The sequence below is a fragment of the Bos grunniens genome, chromosome 8 (assembly GCF_055505025.1).
Source record: "Bos grunniens cultivar Pamir isolate PY7600 chromosome 8, Bosgru_T2T1.0, whole genome shotgun sequence".
Taxonomy (NCBI): Eukaryota; Metazoa; Chordata; class Mammalia; order Artiodactyla; family Bovidae; genus Bos; species Bos grunniens.
Window position 1 is genome coordinate 74,701,586 of NC_141172.1, and position 27,227 is coordinate 74,728,812.

The 27,227-nt window shown below is 43.7% G+C and overlaps 2 protein-coding genes across 4 annotated transcripts; one reads left to right on the forward strand and one right to left on the reverse strand.

Moving 5' to 3' along the window:
* Positions 1–1,454: 1,454 nt before the first annotated feature.
* On the reverse strand, positions 1,455–13,183 carry BAG1 (BAG cochaperone 1). 2 transcript variants are annotated; one of them, XM_086416606.1, is made up of 8 exons: positions 13,104–13,183; positions 12,457–12,721; positions 10,453–10,581; positions 8,882–8,964; positions 7,255–7,368; positions 4,371–4,478; positions 2,994–3,056; positions 1,455–2,466 (listed from the first exon to the last, which is right to left on the reverse strand). In XM_086416606.1, exons 2-8 carry the CDS (start codon positions 12,581–12,583, stop codon positions 2,377–2,379), a joined length of 714 nt encoding a protein of 237 aa, XP_086272732.1. In that variant the 5' UTR covers positions 12,584–12,721; positions 13,104–13,183; the 3' UTR covers positions 1,455–2,376. The 2 variants fall into 2 exon arrangements, with proteins under 2 accessions (XP_086272732.1, XP_086272731.1); XM_086416605.1 differs by lacking the exon at positions 13,104–13,183 and having other exon boundaries at positions 12,457–12,886.
* CHMP5 (charged multivesicular body protein 5) lies at positions 12,806–27,157 on the forward strand. Of its 2 annotated transcripts, XM_086416608.1 has the most exons (9): positions 12,806–13,153; positions 13,262–13,359; positions 14,201–14,305; positions 15,709–15,755; positions 18,116–18,209; positions 18,339–18,410; positions 22,736–22,844; positions 25,211–25,323; positions 26,458–27,157. In XM_086416608.1, exons 2-9 carry the CDS (start codon positions 13,291–13,293, stop codon positions 26,506–26,508), a joined length of 660 nt encoding a protein of 219 aa, XP_086272734.1. In that variant the 5' UTR covers positions 12,806–13,153; positions 13,262–13,290; the 3' UTR covers positions 26,509–27,157. The 2 variants fall into 2 exon arrangements, with proteins under 2 accessions (XP_086272734.1, XP_086272733.1); XM_086416607.1 differs by lacking the exon at positions 12,806–13,153 and having other exon boundaries at positions 13,237–13,359.
* The last annotated feature ends 70 nt before the right edge of the window (positions 27,158–27,227 follow it).

Sequence of the window (27,227 nt, forward strand, 5' to 3'; positions counted from 1 at the left end):
GTGCTGATGGAGCCTCAGTGGGCGAGTGCAGCAGTGGAAATTTCACTATTAATATGTGTGGTCAACATTCATTCAGTCTCCAAATATTTATTGAGCACCTAATATAAGCCTAACAATGTGCCTGAAATACACTGTTAACAAAGCAAAGAAGTTCCTTAATCCAAAGAACTAGCGTTAAAAGGCAAATATTAATCAAATAATCCCACAAATAAATCATCATAGACCATGATAAATGCTGTTTATCATAAAAATAGTCACAAGCTGTGAGAGGACATCACCTGGGGGCTTGACATTCTCAGACTGACTATCAGGAACATCAGTAGGTGAGGTTTCTCTATGGAAGAGAGATTTACATCCTGAAGGATGAACAGCAGTCGCCTAGGATGGAGGCAGGGGTAGGGGAAGGATGGTGGGGAAATGTCCAAGCAGAAGAAGAGCGCGTGCGAAGACCCCAGGGCGAGAGGGCTCAGAGCACCTGAGGACCTGAACTGGCCCAGAATGGCTGATGGCACAGAATAAACAGGAGAGTGGAGCAAGATGAAAAGGGCAAGGACCCTGGCCTTTATCCTAAGAGAATGGGGGTCACTGAGATTTTTAGGCACAGGACTGACATGACGAGATCATGATCATGATCACTCAGCTGCTCTACGGAGAATGGAGAGGGCCAGAGAGGAAGTACACAGACCAACACAGGAGATAAATAGAAGAAGAAGAGAAAATGAGAAGGTGTGAGCAACCCCATGTTAGCTGGGACAAAAATCAGTAGAGATTAGGAACACTGGCTTGGAATCAAGCCACCTAGTTTGTGTCCTGGCTTTTCACTTACTCTATGATCCTGAGCAAATCACCTAAGTTCATCTCTAAAACAGAGTATCTGTCTACCTCCTGGACTGTGTGAGGATTAAATGACTAACACACCTGAAGAATTCAGAATGGTATCTGGCACATAGGAACTTGCTGTGGCCCAAGACCACACAGCTACTACATATAAACAGGTAAATACAGAACGACTCTGGTTAAAGTTGGGGGTGGGCCAATGGGACCCCCTGAGCCTCGTCCACTTGCCACCACTTTGTCCTAGGCCCCACCCACACAGCCCTAAATTCCTAGGGTTTCACCAACTCCCTCTCTGCCAGATTAAGACTGGCCTCAGAGTGGCCTTTAGGAGTTTTTCCCCTGGGCACTGTGTGAAAAAAATGGGGGTAACATCAGCTGACCCATTTAAGAGGCCACTGAAGTACACAGACCACCTCTAAACTTCTAGACTAGAACCTCAGAAGGCTTCTGTTTCTCATACTTCATCAACAAAAAAAAGTTTAAACACTCTTCTGGGATTTCCCTGGTGGACCAGTGGTTACAAGTCCATGCAGGAGCATGGCTTAGATCCCTGGTCAGGAACTAAGATCCCACATGCTGTATGGCAAGTTCAAATAAAAAAAAAAGTTTTAACACTCTTTTGCTTGCTGATGTGTATATAAACTGCTTTATTTTTTAAATAACAAATGAAGGGGGAAAGGGCCACAAAACAGACAGAAACAACCTCAAAGTAACTTGAAGAAAATGTAGATCTCAGAAGGGGATGGCTCCTAACAATGCCTTTGAAAGAACTCCTGAGAGGTTTATGGTTGCCCTCGCTACCTGCCTGCTGAATTCACTCTGGCCCCCTCACTGCCCCTCGTAAGCCAGGGTTCTGACCTGGTTGCAAGCAGAGACTTAGTCAACTCTGGGTTCTAACCTTCTAGAGATTTGCTTGGCAGCAAGGCAGTCCATATATCAACCACAGGCCCCACTCCAGGAATGAACCAGAGATCTCACGAGCTATGGCTGATCAGGGTCATTGGGAGCTGAGGACAGGGTCATGAACCCACAACCAGCCAGCTGTTTCAGAGGTCACATGAGAGACACTCGGGCTACCTGTTTTGACCCATTCCTGATTTTCCTCACCAGACACGGGCTCCTGGTGATTCTGGTTTACACAGACAGGTTTATGGGATCATAAGAACAAAAAGGCCTCTTGGATCTGAAGACCAAAATGGCCAATAAACTCAGAACTACCTCAGGATACATAAGAGCTCTCACCAGCCCAAAGAAAGCACCCAAAGGTCCAAGCAGCTGGGAAGACTTGGTCATGGGGGCACTCTCCAGACAAGGTGGGCTGCTGGACAGCACAGATCCACAGAGACAGAACGAGAAGCTGATAGGAGGCTAAAGATTGTATGGACGACACTTGTTCATTGAGAGTGGGTTGTAAGAGAAGGAAAAGGCAACGGGCCAATTGCCCCCAGCAGCCCTGGGGAAGGCAGGTAACTTCTGTTCCAGAGATGGCAGGGCTGGTGGGGCTGTTCTTCAGTGCAGCACGGCCTTCTCCGCCTCACCTCAGTCAGCGAGGGCCAAGTTTGTGGACTGCAGTCGCTCTGTCTCCTGGCAGATGTTCTGTTCCACTGTGTCACACTCGGCTAGGAAGGCCTAAAAGATAAATGCAGAGTAGTGAGGGCCACTGGAGGCCAGCCAACCCATGCCAACCTTAGCCACAAGAGGTTCTTTGCCAAGCCACTCTAGGGAACCCCTGGGTGACTGACTCAGGCTAAACGGGTGTGTGGGGATGGAGATAGTCCAGGCCCCAGACTCAGGAGAGGGAAGTGACAGTGCTCTCAGTTAACAACCTCCAAAGAGCACTGAGGAGAGGAAGCCCTGCCACTGAAATGGCGTGATTTCAGGGGGCCCTGTCCACAGGAATGGGGGCCCCGTCCATAGGAATGGCACCTCCTAGAACTGCATAATGTGTCAGCCCTGTCTGCTCCCCAGCAAACTTCTTTCCCGATCAGTTTAATCCAAATTCAATTACAGGGACATGAAAGGAGCTCTTGCGTTCTGGGTTCATACTGAGAAGTAACAGCTGAAGAGAGCCCCCACCACACATGTACTCTACCCTACTTTCAGGAGATACATGCACTGATGCATGACATTTTGTGATGCCCTACCACACAACTCACCTGAATCCTTTTCACCAAACCCTTCCTTTTCATTCTACTGTCTTTGAAATTTTCTGGCAGAATCTATGGAAGAATAAGTTGACATATAAATAATCTGAGTAAGTGAAAATGACATAGGAACACGTCAGAAACACCCATAGCACACCAAGCTGGCCACAGGTCACCAATGTGGATGACAGGCATTTTCAGGAGTCACTTCCCTGGATCTCTGACCTACACATCCCCTTCCATGGCTCTAGCTCCATAAGCACTCCTTAGCTCTCAAGGCCTGGACTGTAGACCTATAGCATGGGCTTTGTCCTTTCATCGTTTTCTGTGCACGGATAGTGTCCTGGCTGGGCCACGCGCTCACTGTGACATGAAAAGCATAGTGCCTTTCTGCCCTTCTTTACCACCCCCTATACCACCTCCCCGGGGAAGGCGATGGCACCCCACTCCAGTACTTTGCCTGGAAAATCCCATGGATGGAGGAGCCTGGTAGGCTGCAGTCCATGGGGTCGCTAAGAGTCGGACACGACTGAGCGACTTCCCTTTCACTTTTCACTTTCATGCATTGGAGAAGGAAATGGCAACCCACTCCAGTGTTGTTGCCTGGAGAATCCCAGGGACGGGGGAGCCTGGTGGCTGCCGTCTGTGGGATCACACGGAGTCGGACACGACTGAAGTGACTTAGTAGCAGCAGCAGCAGCATACCACCTCCCCTCAAGAATCCCAAGCAGAATAGTTCACCCTAAGAATGAGGTATCAGGGGAGAGATATTATCTCTCAAAGGGAACATGGCATCAGTGATTCCTAACAGCCTCCCAAGAGCTGGATCTGACTGCCTTCTGTACGGGTAATGGGCCCAGTGGAATGTCAGATACAAGAGTGTCAGGAAAGTGACACCCTGTATGTCTCTGACCATGAGACCATGTATCACTTAGGTCCCTGCTTTGTGAGGATTAGATGCTACTGTATGTGTGTGCTCAGTCATGCCCGACTCTTTGTGTGCAACCCCAGGCTCCTCAGTCCATGGGATTTTCCAGGTAAGAATACTGGCATGGCTTGGCATTTCCTATTCCAGGGTATCTTCCCAACCCAGGAATAGAAAACTTGTCTCCTGCATTGGCAGGCAGATTCTTTACCTCTGCGCCGCCTGGGAAGCCCCCTTAGATGCCACTAGTACATATAAAAATGACAAAAGCCCCATGTTGGTGAGATAGGGGAAGTCAGGAACTGTCTTATCTTTCTGCATATTCACCAAAGACCTAGCAGTGTCTGGTACACTGCTTAATAGGTGCCCAGTATCCTCAGGCAATGAGTGTGATACTGAGAAAGTGAAACTGACTGAAAAGCCATCAAAGGAAACTAGTCCTTCTCAGCTGAGTATTTACTTACTAGTGTGTCAATCTCCTCCAAGATCTTCATAAACTGCTCAACTGTAGCTTTTACTCTCCTATCGAGTTTGCAGAGAGCTTCAGCTTGCAAATCCTTGGCCAGAAAACCCTGTGGAGGAATGATGCATTATTCCAAGTGTTTCTTTGAGGCTGACAAAAACTCCAAGCCAGGCACTGATGAAGCAGCCACACCCTGAGTCCACGTTCCCCAATAGGCTGGGCCAAATCGCAGGCCCACAACTCCACCTCCTGGAAAAACAGAAAAGCCAGCCCTGGGCCTCCTCAAGCACTGTAATAGGCTGCAGGCCCCTCTATCTCATGTGGCCTACTGAGGCCACAAATGCTTCCAGAGGCCTGGCTCTGCTGAAGCCCTCAGTCACCAGTGAATACCTGCACATAAGAGGCAGATATTAAAAGCACAGGGTTTAGAGTTTGATAGGCCTGGGCTTCAATTCTGACTGCTGTGTACTGGCTGGTGAGCTTAAGCAAGTTCCTTAACCTATCTGTACCTTGCTGTCCTCATTTTTTAAATGGAGATCAAGGCATTTCCTTGGCAGTCCAGTAGTTAAGATTCTGTGCTTCTGTGCAGGGGGCACGGGTTCCATTCCCCATTGGGGAATAAGATCCCACATGCTGAGCAGGCTGGCCAAATTAAATAAATGAAATAATACAATGGAAGACTTCCCTGGCAGTCCGATGGTTAAGAATCTGCCTTGGGGAGGGGAAAAAAAAAAAAAAAAGAATCCACCTTGGGCTTCCCTACTGGCTCAGTGGTAAAGAATCCACCTGCCAATGCAGCAGACACAGGTTTGATCCCTGATCCCAGAAGATCCCACATGCCAGGGAGCAACGAAGCCCACATGCCACAACTATTGAGACTGTGTTCCAGAGCTCGGGAACCACAACTACTGAGCCCACGTGCCACACTACTGAAGCCTGCGCTCCCTAGAGTCTGTGCTCTGCAACAAGAGAAGCCATTGCAATGAGAAGCCCGAGTACTGCAACCAGAGAGCCGCCTCCACTCACCCAACAAGGGAAAAGCCCACACAGCAATGAAGACACAGCACAGACAAAAATAAGTAAATAAATAAAAATGTATATATATATATAAAAGAATCCGCCTTGCAATGCAGGGGACGAGGATTCAATTCCTGGTCAGGGAACTAAGATCCCACATGCCGCTGGGCAACGAAGCCCATGTGCTGTAACTACTGAGCCTTTGCACTCCAATTAGAGAGTCCATGCGCCCCAGTGATAGACCCCACATGATATAATGAGGATCCTGCATAGGCAACTAAGACCCAAATAAACAAGCAGCTAAATAAACAAAGGCAAAAAGAAAAAAACAAAAAAAATAAAATAAAATGGAGACCATGACACACACATCCCAGAGGGTTACCATGAGGATAAAGGGAAATACAAGACCTTTAATACGAGTCCTGACACAGACATATTGCTAACAAATGGCAGCACTTACTTAATTGTTTTTATTAAATTATCTGTTTATTCACGTTACTTGGCCTAATGATCAGTTAGCTGGTGACAGCAGATGGATAGCAGGGATCTCTGAGGATGTTTTTATCAAAGTCAAAAGCTACAGATGCAGATTTCACAAGTAATGAAATAAGCTACCGATTCCAACTGAAAGAATTTACTCGACCAAAAAATGAGAAATGGCCAAAAAAGATTTAAGCCCAAGGACATTCAAAGAAGCATTATGTATAATGTTAAATAACATTAGGTGATAAATAATAAAGAATTGGTTAGGTAAACCATGATACACTCATGTGATGCAATATTATACGAAATTTGAAAAGGATGATCTTTTTTTTTTTTCAATCAAGACATTTTTTCTTTTTTTTAATTTATTTTTTTATTTTTATTTTTTAATTTTATTTTATTTTTAAACTTTACATAATTGTATTAGTTTTGCCAAATATCAAAATGAATCCACCGCAGGTATACATGTGTTCCCCATCCTGAACCCTCCTCCCTCCTCCCTCCCCAGACATTTTTTCTTTATTGAAGTATAGTTGATTTACAATACTGTGTAAGTTTCAGGTATACTAAGTATGATCATTTTAAATGACATGGGAAAGTGTTCAATTCCTTAAACCAAAGAAAGAACTATTTACAAAGTATACCTAACATTATACCGATTTTTTAAGATAAAAAAACAGATTCCAGGTTTTAGTAATGGTTATCTTTTGAGTTGGGGGTCTTAAAGGTAATTATTATTTTTCATATTGGTGCCCACACATCTTAAAAATTGTGTACAATCAGTATGCAGTACTTTAGTAATTAAAACACAATCATACATCCATTAATGTTATAAAATGAAGAGATCAAAAATAAGTACGTGGTTTGAGGCCATAACTAATTCTAATTTGGTTTCGGTCCTCCACCTCTAGTACTACAAGGAATTGAATAGGATGACCCCTCGCCAATATCATGCTCAACTTAGACATTCTGTGAATCAGTGTTCTTTGCCTTGCCAAATACATTATAACTGACTAGACTGAGAGAAACTATTTATTCTATTTAAGACAACACATGATCCTAGCATGACAGGTATTCTCACAGGAATACAAATGGATGCTGGCTGGGGTTTGTAAATAACAATGATGGGCTTACAAAGCACTTAGAATGTGTCAACCTTAAACTATGTAATTGAATCCTCACAACAGCCCAAGAGGGAGTTACCAGCATCACTCCCTTTTTTACAGAACTTGAGACAAAGGCAAACTTGCCCAGTTACAGAATGGGAAGAGTCAGGGTCTGAACCCAGCAGGGGCTGAAAACAAAGTTTGCCCTCATAACCACACATTTGTGTCTCTAGAGAATTCTTAGAGAAGGCAGAAAGTCAAGTCTACCAGGAGAGTTACCTGCTGGATTCCAGCAAGGTCTTTATTCAGTTCTTCCAGCTGGTCAGCTATCTTCTCCACAGATTTCTCCAAATCTTTCAGCTTCTTTAGTTCAGCTTCTTCCTCCGGACTGTTCTAAAATGTTAAGAATAAAAGGAAGTCAATAATCACCAAAAATAGTAGCTTCTGTCAGATAAAAAAGTCTGACCACAAGCGGTCGAACTACTCCCCTAGGAAAACATCATCTTAAACTTGCTGCTTCTTGGAAAGCAAGCTGGAGGGTTATACACTAAGGTTTTCTATCTACAAAGACACTAGACAAGATAGAGAGAAGGTACCAGGTACAAGTTCTGGTGAGATAGCCCGACGGCTTGGGTTCAGAGAACAAAGCTGATCCATGAGCCAGATCTGACCTTAGCCTGGGGCTGATCACCAACTGACTCCAGACTGAAGCCCAGAGTGTTAACTAATTATAGTGAACGCCTAGCATGTGAGGAGTCCAGAAAGGTGAGACAGGCAGAATTTTATCCTTTCCTTAATGGAATTCCTGAGCTCTCTCATTCAGTATGACCATGTAATGATGCATACTTTCACTGAGCATCCCCTCTATGCCAGGCACCATCCTAAGCACTCTACCTGTATTATTATTTAAGCCTTACCACAATCCAATGATGAAATTGAGGTAACTGTAAAGTAACCTAAGGTCACACAGCCCAAAGAGGTAAAGCTGAGACCTGAATGTGATTTGGCTTCTCACACCCCAGGACAACTCCAGCTGAGGGTCCTAAAGTTTCTTCAAACTCAACCCTTGGGTTGTGCTCATTATTCCATCACCGTTCTTCCTGACCCTTGAGCAAGAAATCTAGACTATTTCCCCTTCTCTCAACTTCATTGGTAGCTAGCAGCTTTCTGCTTTTACACTGTCTCCCATTGTTCCCACCATCTCCCTTGGTGGCCAGATCCTGAGTGCCAGTCTCCTGGCAGTTCCAAGTCTGCACTAGACTTTCCTTACCTCCACCTTGCTAACCTCTGCCCTCTTTCCACTCTTAAATCAGCCACACCCAGCTTAAAGTAAGGGAACTTCATTTGACCAACAACTCCACTGTGTCACAATGCATGGCTGGCCCCAGGGTCTACTGTCCTCAACCCTTTTTGTCACCAACTGACTCTTTTTCTCCCTCACTTCTAGTTTGAACCTTTCTTTCCAGCCAGAGTGTTTAACCTCACGGGAGATTTTAGCAAAAAGAATGGTTAAAGGAAGAGAGGTTCCTGAAATTTGTAGAGTTACTTATTTTTAAAATTTACAGGTTTGACAGTCTCTTGCAAATTCCTCTCCAAGTGAGTAGCGACTGCTTCAGACACCATTTTATCCAGACTGAAATCCCACCACCAGCACAAAACCCACATAATTGAGGCAATACAACCACTCCTAATTCCCAGGGTGAAAACCCTAAAGAACAGAAGATGAAGGATATGAGAACAATAAAACTGGTAACTTCACTAAACAAATAGCAACGACATTTGTGTGGCAAGCCCTACTTCACCAGTGCCAAACCCGAGCCCCCAGTTTGGCCTTCTAAATGGACACTCATGTATAACACCTTAGTCATTTGGCTCTGAGGTATTTCTGATAGAAAAAGCAATCTACCTTTTTCCCAATTAACATAACCCGGCAACCATTTTGTATTCCAAGTGCTGACAATGGCATCTCCATTTCCTTCAGAGATTTTCCTGAAAAAAGAAGACAGTTATGTCAAAGGTAACTTGTACAACAGTGAAAATAGATTTCAGCAAGGGTATAGGAAATAGTGTGTTCACTATTGAGAAGAGGATGAGTTGGTATAACATTTTTAGAAGGTTTCTTGACCCAATAACTTCACTTCAGATATTGATCCTAACAAATAACTGGACATGTGCCTAAATAACTGTTACACAATTATTATTATTCATAACAGTGAGAAACTGGAAAGTCAAAAACTCAGGAATAGGGGACTGATTACTATACATCATAACAACAGAAGACTTTGTAGGCACTAAAGCTCATTTTTCAGGAAACTTCAATGCCACAATATGTGTTGATGACCAAGTGTTATAAGAAGATCACAAGAAATGATCCTAGTTTTATCCACTACAGAAACAAAAAAAAAGCCACAAATGAGAACCCACACTTCAGGATGCCAGGACAAACAAACAAAGGCTGGACAGAAATATACTGAATTGTTATGAGGGGTTTTATCCAGGAGAACATTTTCTTTTTTGTGTTTTCCTCTATTTAGAAACATGAATTTCTATTGCCTTTATAATTGTAAAATGAAATGTTTTTAAAAAGAAAAGACAAGGAGTTACAATATGAAGTGTAAAAGTAAATGCTTCCTATCACTAAATTCTTTATGATTGGCACCAAATGGAGTGAACTTAGCTTCATCAGATACAAAATAATGGGTTCCCATGGGAATGAGAAAACCAGAGAATGGGGATGGGAGAAGGTGTGTCCTGGCAGAAATCACCATATTCCACTGGGCCTGCTACATCCAGGTCCTTTAGTCTGTTCAGTACCTTCCCTGTGTCAGAACTAGGCCAAGCCCTGAAAACATAGAAGTATCTCTGTCCTCATGGAGTCTGTATTGTACCAGAGAAAACAGATGTTTGGTGACTGTGGAAACAATTATTTAATAGTAGTTTCAATACAAGCTATGCAGAGGTGGAGGGAGTGCTACAAGAACATACACTGGGAAGAGGATCTAACTTAGCCAGGGAAGACTGCCCATGTGCCTCATCAAAAATGGTAAGGTTTCTGCCACCCTCATGTGACTTCAACTCTAATACCTGTGCCTGTGTTTGCAAGTGTCCACTACATAGTAGGTACTCAACAAATATTTGTTGAAGGAATGACGGAATTAACAAGCAAATAAGAACTGTCCTAGATTGAAAACCTAACCTTACTGTTCATTTCAGTTCAGTTCAGTCGCTCAGTCGTGTCCGACTCTTTGTCACCCCATGAATCGCAGCACACCAGGCCTCCCTGTCCATCACCATCTCCCGGAGTTCATTCAAAATCACGTCCATCAAGTCGATGATGCCATCCAGCCATCTCATCCTCTGTCGTCCCCTTCTCCTCCTGCCCCCAATCCCTCCCAGCATCAGAGTCTTTTCAGATGAGTCAACTCTTAAAGGTTAAATAGTTTTAAATAGGCTCAGAGCTGGAAGAGAAAGCCTTACCCTTAAATATGAGTTTCTGAAAAGGCAGCGGAACCCCTGTAGCCTCTTCAACAACTTGGGCCAGGTCTTGGACAATTGGCTCACTATTGCCTTCTTGTGGGGTAACTTGAAGATCGTGCTTTTCATTGCCTGGGGATAGAGAAAAGTGTTGAAGAAAACACAAACCAATAAACAGAGGCTGACACTTCATTTTCCCAGCCTTTAAGACCTGCTCAAGGATTTTTGTTTCCTTGGGAATTGTTACAGGAACTAACAATATCAGTGATATCAGCTAACATTTTAAGCATTTAACATGTGTAAGGGGCTGACTAGACTTATTTTGGAGAAGGAAATGGCAACCCACTCCAGTATTCTTGCCTAGAGAATCTTGTGGACGGAGGAGCCTAGTGGGCTGCTGTCCACAGGGTCGCACAGAGTCGGACACAACTGAAGCAACTTAGCGCGCATGTATGCACTGGAGAAGGGAATGGCAACCCACTCCGGTATTCTTGCCTGGAGACTCTCAGGGACAGAGGAGCCTGGTGAGCTGCTGTCTATGGGGTCACACAGAGTCAGACATGACTGAAAGGATTTAGCAGCAGCAGCACCAGGCTTATTTTATGCATAATCTTAATTAATCCTCAGAACAACCCCATGAAGTACCCATGAAGCCGGTATTACCTATTATTCCCCATTTCACAGATAAGCAAAATGTGAGATCAGTCAAGACTTGCCTAGTGAGACCCATCTCTACAATCAGAACTTAACCTCAGATCTATTTCAAATTCTGTGCTTTTCTTTACAAGCCATCTGCCTCCTCTAGCCTGACTGTCCTCTCCTCTGTGTTGTACTGAGCGAGGAACTGTTTCTATCTCCTTTGCTATAATGGGCAAGCAACTGCTTTTCTTCCAGGTCTCTCCCACTGGGCACACCTGGACACATATGGTTGGTGCCCAGAAAATAAATGAGGGACTTCCCTTGTGGTGCTGTGAATAAGAATCTGCCTGCAAGGCAGGGGACACAGGTTCAATCCCTGGTCCTGGATGATTCCACATGCCGTGGAGCAACTAAGCCCATGTGCCACAACTACTGAGCCTGTATGCTGCAACTACTGAGGCCCGCATGCCTAGAGCCACCCCAGTGAGAAGCCCCAACATCTCAAGAAGAGTAGCCCCTGCACGCTGCAACTAGAAAAAGCCCGAGCAAAGCAACGAAGACCCAGTGTGGCCAATAAATAAACAAATGAGTGAAAAAACTCAAACAGCAGAAATTTCTTTTTGGAGCAGAGGTGCCAATTCTTTTCTGGATATGTGGACAGCAAGGGCATAGCCTGTGTCCAGTGCATCACGCCAAGCCTTAAGCCTACTCAACAGCCGGGAAGTCAGCGGGACAGGTGTTACCAACTCTATTTCGCATAGAAGAAACCAGCTGCCTAGAAAGGAGACATCCCAAGGTCACCCAAACCTGCAGAATCCTGGTCTCCAGATTATTGAGGCCCTGGGGTCTCCCCTAGTTGGTCCTGAGGAAACCTTATGGACTCAGCTCCCTGGAGAACAGTCTTTGCCTAGTTCTGTGTCAACTCCAACAGTAGACAGACCCCAAGGGTGCCCACAGTGTACACTTGAACCCACGCCTCACTCAAATAGCACACATGAGTTTTGACTCCTGCACACAAGTAGGTGTCCAGATACACAGCAGTCATAGACAACATGGCCAAATACAAGCCAGGCACAACGGCCCACAACTGTGCAGGCACACCCTAAGACATACAACCAAACCACGACGTGAAGCATCAAGGACCTAACAAATGGCCTGAGACAAAATACACCTGCCACGTGGAAAGGTGTGCTGACAGGAGACCAGTAAAAAAAAAGAAAAAGCCGGTCCCACGAACACAAACAAGATCCCACGCTTCTGGACTCCAAATACAAGGGCACACACTTCGGGAGGGCAGGCGACCAAACCCAGAGACCCCGCCGGACTTTCATGGCCCAGCACGGAGCCCACCCGGCAGCCCGCGCTCACTGTGGGTGACGGTCACGCTGAGCCCGGCTGCCGCCATTTCCTCGCTCTGGGCCACCTCTTCGCTCAGGGCCACCTCTTCGCTCGGGACCACCTCTTCGCTCGGAGCCACCTCTTCGCTCCGGGACATCTCTTCGCTCCGGCACACCTCTTCGCTCCGGGCCGAGCGAGGCTGTGCTTTCTTTTTCACCCGCGGCCTGCGAGCGCAGGCGGCGGCGCCTCTGGTGGATCCGGCATGCCCTCTGGTCACGCTCCGGACGGCTGATTTCTGGGAGGGAGGCGGACCGCGCTCGGCTGGGGGCACCGACTGGCGCGGCTCCCGGCCCGGCCGAGGCGCGCGCCGCCGGGGACCCAGCCGCTCCCGGTCGCCTCGCGGTCTTCGCGGGCCCCTGCGCTCCGCCAGACCCGCGCTTGTCGCCCGCCCAGCTATGGTAGCTAGCTAGGGGCCCTCCACCCCAGTTCGGCTACTTCCCCGCCCCTCCCGGGCCTACCGGCCCCGCCCCTCGGAGCAGCCCGGCTGCAGCCGGGCTCTATTCCTCTGAAGCCGCCCCCTACCCCACCCACTCAGCCGAGGCCCCGCCTGGCTTATCTGGGGCCACGCCCACGCCCGCCACCGGGGCCACGCCCCCTGCTGACTCTCGGTCCCTCACCTCCAACTTCCCGGAGCTCCCCTTCCCCGGAAGATCAGGCTGAAAATCCGGTAAAAGGATCGGGAAACGCCAATAGGCACATTGCGCTTGCGCATGGGGGGCCGGAAGTCAAGTCGGAGAGGGAGGTGACTCTGCTTCCGTTTCTGGTTTTGCTCCAGTGTTTAGGTTTTCTTAGCGGCCGCCCAAGATGAACCGATTCTTCGGGAAAGCGAAACCCAAGGCTCCGCCGCCCAGCTTGACTGACTGCATTGGCACGGTGGGCACTTAGACTTGCTAATTAGGCTCAGGAACCCTGACACCCCTTAACCCGTCCACCCCCGACTTCGGCGTCGATTCCTGGCTCCCAGGCCCATTACACCTTAGCTCTCTCCACCCCACTTTCGTTCCTGTTACCAAGTCATTGCTGACGCCACAAACCAGGGACCCCTAACCCATCATTGCTTAACCCTACTTGCGCCCCACCCCCTCTGGTGCTCAGCGCCGCGTCCACTCGCTGTTAACTTACCTGGTCACCCCGACCAGCCATAGGCCCAGACACCCTTCCCACCTCATCCAGCCCTACTCCTCCCTCCTCTTCTGTCCCTCATCCTTCTCCGACGTCAGGAATCTCGGCTTGATATCCTAGCTCAGTATATCTGTAACCCAATCCTGGATCTGTTACACAAAATTCAGAACTCTAGCCCCTGTCATTAGGCCACCACCTTTTATCCAAGTGAATAGCGTTAGCTCTACAGCCCTAGCCGAGGTCCATTGGGCAGTAACTCATTTCACACACTTTCTGATTGAGCACTCTGCTGGCCTAGTCTCCAATTCTTGGGAAATTTCGACTCAGTCGAGTGATTCTCAAATTCTTTTTCTGCTCAAATACTTGAATACGCCCCTGGAATATTAGAATCTAGGGGGGTGGAATACAGTTTAAACCCCGCCCCCCAGGATTTCTGAGAATCCCGCCTCCCCACAATTAGGAATTGCTGTTTTCAACCATCACCATATGCTCTTGTTTTTCCTTTCTTCCTCTATATTCTTTCCTCTCCTACCACTTTTCATGTCAGTGTATTGCAGTAACTACTACTGCCTTTTATGTTTTTCCGCTGAAGGTGGACAGCAGAGCAGAATCCATTGACAAGAAGATTTCTCGGCTGGATGCTGAACTAGTGAAGTATAAGGATCAGATCAAGAAGATGAGGGAGGGACCTGCAAAGGTAAGGTAGACAGCTCCTGCAGAAGTTGTGACACCTTGATTTGAGTACCTGTGGAAGTAGGGCCTGGTGGTAAGGGCTGGTGAGAAATACAGAAGAGATGCTCACAGTCTGGTAAAGGGAAAACATATGTGATGGTGTGTCCTTCAGGGAGGAGAGTTTGCAGCCAGATATGAGAGGAAAACTGGGGCTTGACCTGGTGGAGAGATGTTGATCACACCCAGAAACATGTATGTGGGAATTAGCATATTCTACTGAGAAGGTGGCAATCTGGACAGGCTGGGCCTGCTCAGACTAATGAGTTGCTTGGCTGGTCAGGTTAGGTAACTATAATAGATGGTTAAGGAATAGCATGTTGGGGAAAAGTACTAGTATTCTATTAATACCATCACTACCTACTAGCTGTGACCTTTATAAAGTCACTTAATTTCTTCCTTTCTTCTTCTGTTAGGAAGAAACATAGAGTGGTGTATGTAAGTGCATGGATTTGAGCTGCTTTTTTCCCCCACCCCATCTCTGTAACTTATTAAGCATTTAAGTGAGAGCAAGTTACTTAGCATCACTCAACCTCAGTTTTCCAATCTGTAAAAAGAGGATAATATCTACTTTATAGTGTGAGATTGAACAAGGTAATTCATGCAACCTATGTCAAGGTAATTCATAGCACTATGTCTAGTACGTAGAAACAGTCAGTAAATGTTAGGTATTATTATCATCTGTGAAGTAATAATACCTGCTTTTCCGTCTGCATTGGAGGAGACAAAGTGATGTATGAAACAGTATAGAAAGCGAAGTGATCAGAGGATTTTCTCTGCCATCGTAGTTGGATGGCATGAAGTGAAGAGTAACCAGAGGCAGGACAGCCCACCTAGGCTTGAGGAGATGAAAGCCTAAACCGTGGTGGTAGTCATGAGAATGACATGAGAGGAATCAATTTGAAAGTGAGTTCGGAAATCTAACACAATGACAGTGCATGAGGAGATAACAGGAGAGGAAAGGTAAGGTCGATGTAACAGTTTTCAGCCTAGAGAAATGAGAGACTGGTGAGGCCGTTGTTAGTCATTTCCAAGATGATAGCAGGTTGAAGAGATTGGGCATGGTGAGTTTGAGTGGATAGCAGACTGTCCAAATTTGGAATCTCTCTAAGGCACCTGAATATACAAAATTGGCCCTCTTGGAGTAGAAATAATATGCCCTAGAAAAGGGAATGTACTGAGTTGTTGGGTGAAAAGACTGAGGTGGGCTGGAGCTTAGAGCCTGCTTGGGGGGTAAACAGTCTGGGAGCCACATGTCTACTGCTTTGAAGATGAGAGGAAGTAGGTATGTGAGTTTGAGGATATGGGAGGTTTCTTTGACTATTTGTATATTTTCTACTTCCATTCATTAAAATCTATTTTTCTTCCTAGAATATGGTCAAGCAGAAAGCCTTGCGGGTTTTAAAGCAAAAGCGGATGTAAGTTCTATAAGTATAACCTCCTTTCCTCTAACAGGTTTAGCCAAAAGGGGAATGGTCTTCCATTCCTTTAGATTTTCATACCATTTTATAAGGGCTTCCCAAGTGGCACGGTAGTAAAGGACCCACCTGCCAGAGAGGTAGACATAAGAGATGGGGGTTCAATTCCTGGGTTGGGAAGATCCCCTGGAGGAGGGCCCAGCAACTCACTGCAGTATCCTTGTCTGGAGAATCCCAGGTACAGAGGAGCCTGGCAGGCTGCAGTCCATAAGGTCGCAAAGAGTTGGACACAGCTGAAGCGACTTAGCATGTATGCACCGCTTTATAAGCATTCTTCAGTTAACTGCAAATTTCATTTACACATACACTTAACTAGAATTTCTCCCCCTGCATGTTCAGCAACATCTGTTGCACCACTGTCCATTTAAATAGAACTTTTTGCTGTGGTGGGAGATGTTTTCTATCTGTGCTCGTCAGTACAATAGCTGTTAGCTATGTGTGCTTATTGAGCACTTGAAACATGGCTAGTATGACTAAGGAACTCAAGGTCCAGTTTTATTTAATTTTAACAATTTAAGTAGCCATGTATGTCTAGTGGCTTCTGTATAGACTTCCCAGATCTGTAGAGTTTGATTCTCCCATTTATGTAATTAGAATGTGCCTTTTAAAATTTCATTTGTTTGCCTGTAAAATTGGGAAACCTAAATATTTGTTCCCTCCTTTCAGAAGATTTAGCAGTCCTTAATTTGTTTTAGGTGACTATGTCCCAGTGTTTGAGCAGAAACCCAACATTATCTTTGGTTCTTAACCTTGTGGGCTCTCCAGCTGATGAGACCTTCTGCAGGAGTGCAGAGGTCAGGTGGAATCAGCTGATAAAGAGCAGAAAGATATTGGTATCTCTATTCTTGTTTACAAAATGACTTCTTATAAAACATCAGATACCATCTTACTCCTTTTAGATTAGACAGAGTTATAAAAAGAAAATTATGATGCCTAGAGCAATGAAAGTGTGTAGTAAAACTGTTACCTCCTAAATTGGTAGCATCGCAATTTTTTAATTTAAAAATTTTTATAAAAAAAATAAAATTTATTTTTGGCTGCACCAAAAATAAATAATAAAACAAACACCAAAAAGGTCTTTGTTACTTTGTGTGGGCTTTCTCTAGTTGCGGAGAGTGGGGGCTGCTCTTCTGTGCAGCATGTGGGCTTCTCACTGCAATGGGTTCTCTTGTTGTGGAGCACAGGCTCGAGGCATGAAGACTCAGTAGCTTCAGCTCGCAGGTTGTAGAGCAGTGACTCAGTACTTGTGGTGCATGGGCTTAGTTGCTTCACAACATGTGGGATCTTCCCGGATCAGATTTTAAACCTAAGTCCCCTGCATTGGCAGGTGGATTCTTATCCACTGGGCCACCAGGGAAGTCCAGCATTGCAATGTTTAAGTAGTTTTTTTTTTTTTTGATAAAAGAATACATGTTCATTGTGGAAACTTGGCAAGTACTTAAACATGAGTAGAAGAAAAGAAAATTCACCAAGATTCCTATTGCCAGAAATAACCACCTTTAAAATGTTAATTTCTTTCTCTGCTTGTGCATACATGCCATATGTGCATATAATCTTTTAGAAGAAAACAAATGGCATGTATTATATCAGTTATCCTTTTTACTTAATGTTGTATCACAAGTATTTTTGTCCCTCTAAATATTTTTTGGAAACATATTTTTTTAATGGTGTGATAATATTCCACCACCATTTGCCTGCATCATTGATCATTTTTCTTCTGCTTGAATGGTTAGATGGTTTTCAAATACTGTATAAAGAGTATAGTGATGTAAGTCTTTGAGATAGTATTATCAGTTGATATAAAACTTCATTAAAAAAAGTTGGAGTGCCAGGCAATATATTAGGTTAGATAGATTACCTATTTATGGATACAAGATTAATAAAATACAATACCAGTCCTCAAGCAGTTCAGTCTACTGGAAAAAGTTTCACTGTATATATGAAGAACCTTAAATATAGTCTTGCTCCTTCCCCCTAAGAATTCCACTTCTGAGAATTTAGCATTGGAAATAATCTAAAACATATATTAAAACATATATTCTTAGCAATGTAGAAAACAGCAGTAATAATGTTAAGCGGAAAATAGTGTTATAGTTACAGAACATTCCAAGGAAGAAAATTGGAGGAACGTCAAATGATGTTTGTTTAAGATGGATTAAATTGTTTTTCTCATTTTTTCTGTGTGTTTGTTAAGGTTTGTTGTTGTCTTTAAGAAGATTCTTTTACCTAGCATTAAAGATACTTTCTTCCTGAAGAGTTCTATCTGCCTCACATTACCGTTTTCATTTGACTCTGAAAAGGTACGAGCAACAGCGGGACAATCTCGCCCAACAGTCATTTAATATGGAGCAAGCCAACTACACCATCCAGTCCTTGAAGGACACCAAGACCACGGTACTCCCAAAGCACTTTTTCCCACGGTGTCATTTTATTTTTGTACTCCTGTGCTCTTTTTCCTATAGTTTCTAAAAGACAGTTAACCATCATGGCCAAGAAATGGTATGTTCTCTTTGCTTTTTTTAGGTTGATGCTATGAAATTGGGAGTAAAGGAAATGAAGAAAGCATACAAGCAAGTGAAAATTGACCAGATTGAGGTGAGATGTGTGCTGGTTTCTGTAAGAATGTACACTGGTTTCTCAAAGCACCCAAATGAATGTGTATGTGATGGGAAGAGCCCAGGAGAGGGATGGAATCTTGGGCCTCCCGTTTACTAATGGAGTAACTTTGGGAAAGCGTCAAAGGTCCTCACTGTTAACCTAAGGATCCTAATACCACATGCAGTTATTATGCTGCTGCTGCTGGTGCTAAGTCACTTCAGTCATGTCCAACTCTGTGCGACCCCATAGACGGCAGCCCACCAGGCTCCTGCGTCCCTGGGATTCTCCAGGCAAGAATACTGGAGTGGGTTGCCATTTCCTTCTCCAATGTATGCATGCATTCTGTCGTTTCAGTCGTGTCCGACTCTATGCGACCCTATGGACAGCAGCCCACCAGGCTCCTCTGTCCACAGGATTCTCTAGTTATTATGAGGGTGAAATAAATGATCTGGTGTATCTAAGTGCACAATGCCTGGCACATAATAAACACCCAGTGAATAAACGCCCAGTTTCCTTTTACTACTAACTCATTTAATGATTTTTAGTCTTGTTGCCTCAATTATAAAGTAGTGATGTTGCTGTTCATCTCCCAGGATTGTCCCCAAGTAACACTTGGGACAGTATGTATATTGACAATATATATAAAGTGCTTAGCATGGTTCTTGGTATAGAATTGGTTCCCTTTTCTAGTAATTCTCTCTAGATTCCCTGCCCACCCCCACCCCCAGTTTTATTGAGATACACTTGGTATAGAATATAGTGTAAGTTGAAGGTGTACCGTGGGGGTGATTTGAAATACATAGTGAAATGGTTACCACTGTAAGATCACCTCACATAATTACTATTGCTTTTGTGATGAGAATATTTAAGGCTTACTTTCCTAGCAACTTTCAAGTATTGTTAAATATAGCCACCATACTGTACTTTAGATCCCCAGAACTTAGTCATCTTCTTTTTTTAAGGTTATATTTCATTTATAGTTATTGTAAAATATTGACTGTTCCCTGTGTTGTGCAATATATCCTTATAGCTTATTTATTTTATACATAGTAATTTGTGCCTCTTAATCACCTCCCCCCATCTCTTTAGGTTTTTAATAATAATGTCCCTAAAATTAGCATTTCTTTTTGGAGATCCTGTTTTAGCTGGGGTGGCGAGCCCTAGGAGCTTGGTATCTCTTAACTCTGTCAGTTGAGCAGCCCAGATGGCAGACAGGATTAGCAGAGGGAGTGGTGATGGTCAGAGGAGAAGGCGTTTCTGCACATATGATAGTGGTGTTTCCCCCTAAACACTAAGTAGAATGTCTCTTTCTAAGAGGGCAGGGACTCAGTTTTGTTCACTATTCCAAAGTGTATTCCCAAGTGCCCCAAACAGTGCCTGGCCTTCGGTTTACTTAATGGTTGGTGAACAAATGAAGGAGAGGCTATTCAGTGCCATAAAGCGGTTTTGCCCCATTTAATCAGGGTTTGTTAGTTGAGTTCTTATTGTGTCTCCAGCATCTTACTGCTTCTGCACAGTGTTCCCTGATAGTTCCAGTCTTAAGTGAAGGTGTTCTTCCTATCTTGCTGTTTTCCAGCACCCCTCCTTATACTAATGCTGGGACCCTCTCTAATCCTCCACCAGTTTCTGCTTCTAAGAATTTAGGCTTAGTGACAGAGATTCACTGAGAAAAATGTTCTGAGTATGCTTGCCTTATTTGTATCATATTATTTGATAATCAAACACAGTGAACTGAATTTTATTTTCTACTTTCAGGGTTCCTTGTGTTTTAATTAGTGCTGTTTAATGAACAAAATAGAAATTTTGGTATTTTTGGTTTTCTCTATGTTTCTTCGTCTTTCACTTGTGGTTGTCTGGCTGTCTCCCCACCTGGTTTTCCTTCTCCTGTCCCCTAATACAGTGGTCCCCAACCTTTTTGGCACTAGGGACCAGTTTTGTGGAAGACAGTTTTTCCACAGACTGTGGGGTGGGCAGTGGGTTCAGGATGATACAAGCACATTACATTTATTGTGCACTTGATTCCTATTATTATTACATTGCGATCTATGATGAAATAATTATACAGCTCACCATAATGCAGAATCCATGGGAGCCCTGAGCTTGTTTCCTGCAACTTTTAGATGGCTCATCTGGGGGTTTTTATATGAGTCTGCAAGCAATTGATTTATTATGGTCTTTGTGCAGTCAAACTTCTCTGCTAATGATACTCTGTATTTGAAGCCACTCGCCAGCCCTAGTGTCACCACCTTAGCTCTACCTCAGATCATCAGGCATTAGATTCTTATAAGGAGCGTGCAACCTAGATCCCTTGCATGCACCGTTCACAGTAGGGTTCATGCTCCTAGGAGAATCTAATGCTGCTGCCACTGATCTGACAGGAGGTAGAGCTCAGGCAGTAAAGTGAGTGATGGGGAACAACTAAAAATACAGATGAAACGTCGCTTACTCACAGCTCACCTACTGTGAGGCCCAGTTCCTAATAGGCCATGGACCAGTACTAGTCTGTAGCCTGAGGGTTGGGGACCCCTGCCCTAATAGATTTGCTTGCATAATAGGTGGAGAGCCCGGTTCTTTCTTAACTTTTTTGATGTGTTTGGGTGTGTGTCTTTGACTGGGCTGGATAGTTTGAATCCCATTTGTTTTCCTAAAATATTTTACTTGAAAAGCATTTTTATTGTTTTCTAGCGCTCATTTTGGAGAAGGAAATGGCAACCCACTCCAGTATTCTTGCCTGGAGAATCCCAGGGATGGAGGAGCCTGATGGGCTGCCGTCTATGGGGTTGCACAGAGTCGGACATGACTAATGCGACTTAGCAACAGCAGCAGCAGTGCTCATTTTAAAACTTTGCCTCTACATGTGTGTTCTCCTATTTCTTTTTTATTTCCCAGTTTCTGTGGTCCAGTCTAGTGCTTGTATTTGTTTTGCATTGCTTTTGTTTTTGCAGAATTGAACCTGCTAATTCTTTGTGATGATTTTTTTCCTGTGCCTATCCTGGAATCTCTTGCTAGAAATCCTACTCTTTCTAATAGGATTATAAGATCCTATTAGATATAAAAAATTTCAGATCACTCTGAAATTTTGGGTGACTTACCTTGATATGTAAAAGTCTAAAATAAGTTCAACTTGATTAGTTATGTTATTTTCACCCTCTTAATTACTGTTTCAGCCAGTGCTGCTCTGTGTAGCAGACTGTTAAAGTATATGCAATGTGGTAGTTTGGTACTTGGAAACAGAAAGCATTTCTTTTTAAAAAAGTATTTTCTTCCATTTTATTTTCTAACCTTTATATGGAAAAACTAACCTCTAATTTGGGGGTGAAGGAGTTTTTTAAATGTTTTGCATTGCTCTGGAAATTCTGAAGAATAAGCAGTGTTGATTTAGAACCTCTGCATTATCAGCAAGAGTCCATTCCCCTCTGTGTGGAATTTTCAGCATATGAAAAACATTGTTCTGCACATCCTTAACAGACAATATATAATATTAAGTGTTTAGTGTTTGACACATATTATGACATATGTTATTACAATAAATCATTACCTATGAAGAATGGCTATTAATAACCTCATTTTATAGATGAGCAAATTAAGCCTAAGAGACATTACTTTTTATTGAATATGAAATAAAACTTTTGAATATTGAATAAAACTTTAGCTTGGTTATGTTTAACCACAGTCTGCTCTTCTTAGCATTGTACTAACTGCCCTTTATTATGCTGGACCACTTCTCAAATGGGTTTTACATTCTTTGTGGCCCTTTAGTAGTTTCCTAGTTAAGTACAGACAGATTATTCCCAGATAATTTATGCCCTCAGTCAATTTTTTTCACCAGCCTTGTCTCAGATATCCAGCCTATCCTGAATCCACTTCTGTTTCGCCATGTAGGGTGGGCCCAGTACAACTTTTTGTACTATCCAGTTGTTTCTGCTACTGCTTCCTTGCCCTCCACAGTGCAGTCAGTTTTTGGCTGACTCGAGAAGCATGATTTGCTTGGATCAGTTACCCTCTTTCCTCTTAACTTGAAGATTTTTGATAGTATAAATGTTGCTTGATTTCCTGTTTCAAGCAAACTTTCTCTAAAGAGAGAGATGGGCATCTCTTCTTGCAATAGCAGTTTGATTTTCCACGAAGCATCTTAAATTCAAATGCGAGGTTAGTAGTTCTGTTCTTTATTTTTCAAGTTTACGTTTTTACCACCAAAAATAGGGGAAGGTTATGTGGTCCATGGCTTATTTCTAAGATTCAGGGGAGAGAATAGAGACAGGGGGTAGTTAAAGAAAAATGGTAAGAATTGAATAAAAATCCTGTCATATATACTTTTGTAGGATCTACAAGACCAGCTAGAGGATATGATGGAAGATGCAAATGAAATCCAAGAAGCACTGAGTCGTAGTTACGGCACCCCAGAATTAGATGAAGATGACCTCGAAGCAGGTAAGTTATAGGAAAAGCAAAGTATATGTAGCCTAGCATCTGAAAGGAACAACTGTCAGGGATCTTTTCTCCTAAGCAATAGAGAAAATTTCTATGAGGGTTCCCTCAAAGTTTGTCTATGGTACAGGCTCTGGGCACAGAGCTTGGGCGGCAGCCAATCAGACTGGCATACCTCACCAACTCTGAGGTGGACAAGCTCTGAAGGAACATCCGGGCAAAGGCCTCTGCTGACCTGATGCTTGGTAACCAAACACTGTCATTCCCTGCCATTTTCCTTTTGATTTTTTTTCTCTTCATTTTCCTGCGTGAGTCCTCTTCCTCAGAACAGTAAAGCCGATCAAGAAACAGTAGTTGGCAGATACTGATACTTGGTGTGCATCAGTTACTATATGCCAGGCCCTGTGTTAGATGCTGGGGATTCAGCATTGAAGAAAACAAACATCATCCCTGCACTCCTGAACCTTCTCCTCTAGTTTCTAGTAAGAAACTGCATGAGTTATAAGAGCACAGACTGATGGGAAGAAGTAGTATGGGGTACCATAGGAACATAGAGGAATCCAACCTATTTGGGAGTCAGGGACGGCATACGACCTGAAGGATTAGCAGAGGTTAGGAGAAGGCGATGGCACCCCATTCCAGTACTCATGCCTGGAAAATCCCATGGACAGAGGAGCCTGGTAGGCTGCAGTCCATGAAGTCGCAAAGTCAGATACCGCTGAGCGACTTCCCTTTCACTTTTCCCTTTCATGCATTGGAGAAGGAAATGGCAACCCACTCCAGTGTTCTTGCCTGGAGAATCCCAGGGACAGGGGAGCCTGGTGGGCTGCCGTCTATGGGGTCGCACAGAGTCGGACACGACTGAAGCGACTTATAGCAGCAGCAGCAGCAGCAAGATGAAGTGGAAGGGGTTGTTAAGAAGTGGCCTCACGGAGAGTTGTTTAGAAACTGTTGCTGTAGTCCATTTAAGACATAATGGTGCCTGAAACTAAGGCGGTGGCAGCAGAGACAGGGAGAAATGGACATACTGAAGAAATTTTAGAAGGTTGAATGGACAGGACCTAATGATTGATTGATTGATTGATTGGATGTAGAGAGAGAGGGCGGAGAAGGCAATGGCAACCCACTCCAGTACTCTTACCTGGGAAATCCCATGGACGGAGGGGCATGGTGGGCTGCAGTCCATGGGGTCGCTAGGGGTCGGACACGACTGAGTGACTTCACTTTCACTTTTCACTTTCATGCATTGGAGAAGGAAATGGCAACCCATTCCAGTGTTCTTGCCTGGAGAATCCCAGGGATGGGGGAGCCTGGTGGCCTGCCATCTATGGGGTCACACAGAGTCGGACATGACTGAAGCAACTTAGCAGCAGCAGCAGCAGAGATAGAGGGAGATGTCAAAGATGTTTGTCAGTTTCTAGCATGAGTAACTGGGTTTTCTGTTGGATGATTGTCCTGTCCCATTACTACTACTTTATCTCCATGTTCTTGTTTTAACTATAACCTCCCCTGCCCCTTCTCTCCTCCCTACCCCATTTATTTCTGTTTTCTTATTTCTCATCTTGGGTTTCCTCTGATGAGTTTCTGCCTGCTATTGCTATTCCCCCTGGTCACTTCCAACTTTGCCATAGACTTACTTTTAAAGCCTGATCTCATGTCATGGTCACTCCTTTTACAACAATCTCATGCCTTCTCTCACTGGCTGTTTTCATCAGTAAATGGAAAATAATTTTTTACATTTGTATTGTCAGGATTTTCTAATTTGAATTGGCCTACTAATAACTATACAGTCTTCTCATGAATACTAGGGCTTTATAAACCTGTGGGAAATAGTCGTTTTAATTTTTGTTTTTCATGGACTTTTACCACCCCAGTTTCCTTGAAATAGCCATCTTTTATTTTGAAAATAGAAATTAATAATCCCTTCTCTGTTTTTAAATTTTCATCTTATTTCAAATAATTTGGCTGACTTTCTTAACATTAACTGCCAATTTTCTTTTTCTTAAATTATTTATTTTTTTAATGAAAGAAATTCTTTTTGGCTGCACTGGGTCTTCATTGCAGCGCACAGGCTCTTCATTGCTGAGTGCGGGCTTTCTCATTGTACTGAACAGGAGCTACTCTAGTTGTGGCGCACGGGCTTCTCATTGTGGTGGCTTCTCACTGCCAGTCACGTGGGCTCAGTAGTTGTGGCACATTGGCTTAGTTGCCCTGTGGCGTATGGAATCTTAGTTCTGAGACCAGGGATCAAACCCATGTCCTCTGCATTGGCAGACGAATTTCTTAACCACTGGGCCACCAGGGAAATCATCCCTAGCCTCCAATTTTTTTGCTTACATTTTTTTGACATGTTGACTGTTTCAACTTAGAGTTGGATGCACTGGGCGATGAGCTTCTGGCCGATGAAGACAGTTCTTATTTGGATGAAGCAGCAGCTGCACCCGCAATTCCAGAAGGTGTTCCCACTGACACGAAGAACAAGGTGAAAGCTTTTTCTGTTCATATTTTCTGTGCAAAATGGTAAAGACTTTATGCCTAATCATCAGCCTGGGAATCTAAAAGGTATTAAGTAAGAACAAGGAAAGACTCTGTCGTTATTTTGGGAACCCTTTAAAGCCCAGTTTTCCTACAATGGACTGTGGTTGGTCTTCCCCTACTTTACCCCCCGTTCCTCCTTGAGCCTGGAGTTGTCTTAATCTTTTTCTACTGCCCATGCCATCCACACCACTCTGACTTCAAGGTGCCAGGTGCATATGTTGTTTTTTCTCAGCATTCCTGAAATAGTTTTTATTAACACTACCATAGCACATCTTTTTAAATCCCTGGTAACAGGTTCCTGAAGCATGTATGTTATTTCCATGTTTAGAAGATCACAGATTCCTGATTTAAATGTGCTATTGAGCTATGGTTTCTGAATTGATAGTCTGCCTGTGGGTGCATGCTTAGTCGCTCACTCAGTCATGTTTGACTCTTTGCGACCCCATGGACTATGGCCCACCAGGCTCCTCTGTCCATGGGATTCTCCAGGCAAGAATACTGGAATGGGTTGCCATTCCCTTCTCCAGAGGATCTTCCTGATCCAGGGGTCAAAGCTGGGTCCTCCTGCATTGCAGGCCGATTCTGTCTGAGCTACCAGGGATGCCCAGTCACTCCTAGAAGTCTGTAGTAAAGTATGATATGGCAGTGACTCCTGTCCTGGGGCACCACTCCTTTGAGGATTGGTGAGGCTACAAAAGATATTGGTTCACTTTAGGGACCAGAGTGAAAGTGGGAATCTGGAGGCAAGTGCTCACTCCGCAGCCTTTACTCTGGACACTCCTTAACTCCTGGATACTCGCAGCCCCCTCTCCCCTTTCAAGGTTTACTCTTAAATTTCTCTCTCTCACTTCCCTTACTCTTCAGAGTCATCCCTTTTGATCCCTTGCATTTCTTTTCCTGGTTTATCACTTGCTACTTTACCTCTCTTGAAAAAAAGGTTGTTCTCATCTTAGTGAGATTTTTGTTTTCATTGATTAACCACTTGGAAATGAATTTTGACCACTAAATGTTTGAAATCAGTTTTTTTTTTAAAGTCAGTTGGAGAATAGTGACACTGAACAATTCTTTCTTTTCATAGGATGGAGTCCTGGTGGATGAATTTGGATTGCCACAGATCCCTGCTTCGTAGACTTGCATCATTCAAGTACATCATGTAAAATAAATGCATATTCTAGGACTGGGGAATATTTATCTTTCCAAGTTTGCCATAACAGATTTAGGTTTCTTTCCTTTCCTTGGAGGAAAAGTTAATTATTTTACTTTTTTTTTTTTCCCGATAAGAGACTCGTTGCTTGGAGGAGGCTTTCTTTATACTAAATTTTTATTCCTTTTCTTTTATGAAAGACTAACTTACTTAAAATTATCATTGGATATGTCTGTCTTAATTCCTTAATAATAATTTTGAAATAAAACCAAGGAAATGGAAATCTTTTAAGTTCTGTGACAGCATATCTCCACAATCTCAGATTGACCTGATAAATTGATGGCAAAGATGAGAATGGTGGCACTATCCATATTATGATTCAAAACCATTTTCTCTTGTGGTGTTATAGGTTGGTTAAAGTGATGGCCTTTCTGGGTGAGTTTTCTTGTGTCTTGTGAGTAAATCATTACTGTGTCCAGTATTGGAATGGAATTATCACTACTGTATCATGGGTGGATATTTTGATTCTGTGGTTCCTGCAGTATTACAGCTGACTTGTAATCAGTAATGAATATTTCTTGATATTTAATGTATAGGACATTTATTTATACTCAATAAATATTTTTCAAAAGGATATTATTTTAATAATACTACCTCCGCTTGAAACCTCCACTACAGAAACCAAATTTAATATAATCTTAATG